The sequence below is a fragment of the Rhincodon typus genome, chromosome 4 (assembly GCF_021869965.1).
Source record: "Rhincodon typus isolate 14 chromosome 4, sRhiTyp1.1, whole genome shotgun sequence".
Taxonomy (NCBI): domain Eukaryota; kingdom Metazoa; phylum Chordata; class Chondrichthyes; order Orectolobiformes; family Rhincodontidae; genus Rhincodon; species Rhincodon typus.
The window spans coordinates 67,894,984-67,899,258 of record NC_063335.1 but is presented as its reverse complement, the minus strand read 5'-3'; the positions used below and the strand labels follow the sequence as shown (position 1 = coordinate 67,899,258).

The 4,275-nt window shown below is 35.4% G+C and overlaps 1 protein-coding gene across 1 annotated transcript in view; it reads right to left on the bottom strand.

Moving 5' to 3' along the window:
* Nucleotides 1-921: 921 nt before the first annotated feature.
* The window catches only part of prkdc (protein kinase, DNA-activated, catalytic subunit), a 204,650-nt gene continuing 201,296 nt past the window's right edge, over nucleotides 922-4,275 (bottom strand). The window contains exon 86 of the mRNA XM_048595548.1: nucleotides 922-2,115. Within this exon, the coding sequence (XP_048451505.1) occupies nucleotides 1,911-2,115 (205 nt within the window). The 3' untranslated portion in view covers nucleotides 922-1,910. The remainder of the gene's footprint in view (nucleotides 2,116-4,275) is intronic.

The window sequence follows — 4,275 nt, the reverse complement described above, 5'->3', positions numbered from 1 at the left end:
TTAAGATAAATCTCATATATATATGAAGTGATCCTTAAAGTCTGTCTGTACTACTTAACATCAGTACAGCCTAACATGGAATACAGACATTTAGGTTGGTGTTTTAGATAGTTCAGTAAAATTACAAAGCGTATTTATGATTATAGGATTTAAACAAAGTTGTCCGGCGTCCAAATCGTCAGAGACAGCCATACATTGGAAGTTATGACACACTGATACTGGGAATTGCCTGGCAAGTTTAATCTTCTGATGGGCATTTCCCTAACGCCTCAGGACTCTGCACTAATTTACAGTCAGAAACTTAGAGATATCTGGTTTGTTTCCTGGATAGTTAGCCAGGAAATGTTAAACAAATTAAAATAGTGTCTAATTCCTGTGTAACTAACAAACTTGTCTTCTTCCCCCAACAACTCTACCCACTCATATCCTGAAAATCTATTTGAATATCTCAAAGCTTTTCAGAATGCAGCATCTATCTTAAAAATGTTAGCACAGGACCATTCAGGGGAAGCTAAGCTATGAAGAAGGAGTCCGATATAGTTTCCCTGCATTTCTGAAGATAATGTTTGCAAATGCCCCAACTAGAATTATAGATTAAAGTACCTGCAAACGAATGATGATTGTTGCTGCTAGAAAATACGAGTCCCCTTAAATTAATGTGTTAATCTACTCCAATATTCTTAAAACATATTTTTATAATACATGCCTCAATGTTGAAGGGTATTATTAAAATCTTTAAAAATAAGTATTAGAATGAGTGCATAATATATGCACTTATTATTTCATTTCCGTCATTTTCCTTGAAGGATGGTTTGCTGTTTTTCCAACGATATTCTGAATGAAAGCAATGTAATGAGCCATGAGATTCAAGAAATAAGGACAAATGTCAAACTTTCATTCTAAGACAATTACCACCATGTATTCCACCTTTCCATAAATTCATTAGACCTTTATTGATCCCAGAAGAACAGATTTTTAACTGATCAGTTAAGTGGAGCAGATGCACAATATGAGGATGCTCTGCCAAGAGTTGGAATTAGTCATACAGAGGTTTCAATCAGTTTGTAAATCTGCTAAGCAGCCAAATCAATGTAAAGAGGATGCTGACAGATCACTAGTTCAATTTCTTCTCATTTTAAATGCACTTTTTGAGACTCTGATAACATACAAATTTAAGAATGTAAAACCCAAGATAAGAACTGGTATTTGGATTGCATCTTTGCTTTTTAAGGTAGCTGGTGGAAGGTTAAACGCAGTATTGATTGGCCACAAAAGCTGGAGTAAAAACAAATTTCTAAATTTTTGTTTTACAAAATCTTATACTGAAAGCACTTATGTATTCCTTTAGTTTTATACAGTATATACCAAGAAACAACAGCCTTTAAGCAATCAGACTTTTAGAGCAATGCTTTCCTCTAGATTGCTGCAATCATTTATATTATCAATCTCACAGTATTTTGTGCTAATATGACATTTCAGATATTGTAATGACCTTCCTTGTTAATAAATCTTCCGTACGCCACTGCAGCTTCAAAGTTACAACTTAACATTTGGTTTTCTCATTCACAAACATTCATTTATCTTATGGTCTCCATGGATCCTAGACAATTATTCAGTAAACAAGAAAACTCCTCTAGGGTTGTTACTGATTGCTTCAGTGTATGAAACAGGCAAGCCGACCCAAAGATAAGTCATTGCTCAGATCTTATTCTCAATGACAAAGCAGCTGGTCATGCTGACTGCCTATTTTGATGACAAGGGCACGAGTGCGAACTTCTATGAGAAACCAAAGGTAATAAATCTAAACATTTGTCAGACATGTTTATACTAAAATCTGAATATAAAGATTATCTTTTACATAAAAAAAATTCCCTGCCTTCTAAGTTCACATCACAGTTTATTGCATTCCATCACATCCATGCCTCCCAGCCCATATATACTCTACCCAGAATATTTGGGTCTGTAGCTTGATCAATCAGGCAATCCACCTGGCATTCTACAGAAAGACCTTCTTCTGATTCTCTGGCTCGGACATTGTGGTCCTTGTCTCCCGTGGCTACTGCCACATAGCTAGCATAAGCTTTTGATTTTTCATGCCCCAACCGTAGTTCATCTCTGAAATGAAAATAATTAACATGAATTTGAGAAAAGGTGACTTGTACATAATACTTAAGTACGACAAATTCAACAGTGAAATCTCTGAAAGTAAAGAGAAGACAAAGCCCTGAATTTTGCAGTACAATTAACAACAGCCTTCATCATTATTAAAATGTAAAATCGGAGAGCAATGTCCAGCAATGTTACCCGCAGTTAAACACAGAAATCAGAGAATTGGCGTCTCTATTATCTATTCCTCCTGTATCTTCACTACAGTACCTTACCAAGAAACTTAGAATTTAAACACATTATTCCGCATGATGTTGCTGTATTTACATGATACATTTTCAGCTCACAGAATGGTTGCACTACAGAGGATGCCATTTGGCCAACTGTGTCCCTACCAACTCCATGCAAGAGCAACTTATCTGTCTGATTTTTTTGGCCCCTTTCCTGGGAAATTACTTATCTTCAGATAATTATTCAACTCCCTTTGAAAGTCATGATTGAAATGATTTCCATCACACACTCAGGCAGTGTATTTCAGATACTAACCACACCCTATGTAAAATGAATATCCTTATGTCATCTTTAGATTCTTTTGCCTTTAACCTGACTGAACTCTAGTTCTCAAGAAACATGTCTGGCAGCATCCGTGGAGACAGAAACAGTTAAAGTTTCATGTCCAATATGACTCTTTTTTGAAAGAAGCCATATTGGACTCAAAATATTGCCTCTGTTTTTCTCTTTACAGATGCTGCCAGATTTGCTGCAGATTTATAGCATCCATAATATTGTGCTTTAATTATGAACTCTTCTACCAAGGATGAACCTAAGTACTTTGTTCTGACCCAATTTTAAACACCTCTATCAAATTTCCTCTCAATTTTCTCTAAGGAGAACAGCCCAGCTTCTCCAATCTAGCCATATAACTGAAGACCCACACCTCTGGAATCATTTTCATAAATCTTTTCTGCACTTTCATATTCATCTAAAGTGCGGTACCTGGAATTGGACATAATATTCCATTTGCTGTCGAACCTATGTTTTGTAAGTATTCACTGTAACTTTCTTGCTTTTGTACACTACACCTCTAGTTTAAAAGGCTAGAATGCTGTATGCCTTATTAGCTACTTTCTCAATCTGTGTTGCACCTTAAATGATTTCTGCACAAATAACCTCAGATATGCCTGCACCTATTTCAGAACTCTATCCTGTGTTTTATATTGCTTCTCTCATTCATTCTAGCAAAATGTATCACTTTATCTTGCCTGAGAAAGCTGAGTTTATTTTTAATAATATGATACTACTCCCAAATGACAATAAAAATTATTGACAGTAAAAATCAACTTTTCAAAATATGGAGTTTCATTCCTTTAGATTTTAATTAGTGCTGGAGATTTTTTAAAAATTACTTTGTCTTTTAATTCTCTGTCTTGTTTTCCCTCAAATTTGCTTTCTGCACTTGATTAGACTTTGAAGTATTTTTTTACCTGAATCTTCCTAGTTTTCATGTGCTACTCACTGGTGATTCTTCATTCTGTCTGGCTATGTAAATACACTGTTACTTGCCTTGTTCGCACATATCCCCCCTGTAGAGGGTATTAAGGTAAAAATAGTTTCTAATCACAGCAAGCTCTTGTGCATCATGGAAAGTCTAATGGCAATTTAGAGATTAGCAGCTAATGTTTTTTTAGGCACTGACTGTAAAATCCATATTGTGACATGTTTTACAGTTCCAAACACACTTACAAAAATTCAGAAGAACTACTGAGCTATTTTTGTTATTAAATGATTGCCTAAAAAGCATACACTTGCTAAACATCTTTATATTGTCCACTTTTGTAACTGAACATTCTCAAATGGAAGGATCAATGAAGGGAAATCAAAACAAATGAAAATATTATTTATACACAAACACATAGTAAGAGTTTCGAGAGACATCTAAAAAAGAAATGCAAACTACGTTAACAATTGTCACTATAGATGATTCATGTAACATTCCAGAAAAAGCTATGCATCAGGAAACTGAAGAACTCAAGAAAATTACAATCACCAGGGAAGTGGTACTGAGCAAACTGAGATAACACGGTGTAGAGCTGGATGAACACAGCAGGCCAAGCAGCATCAGAGGAGCAGGAAGGCTGACGTTTCAGGCCTAGACCCTTCTTCAGAAAT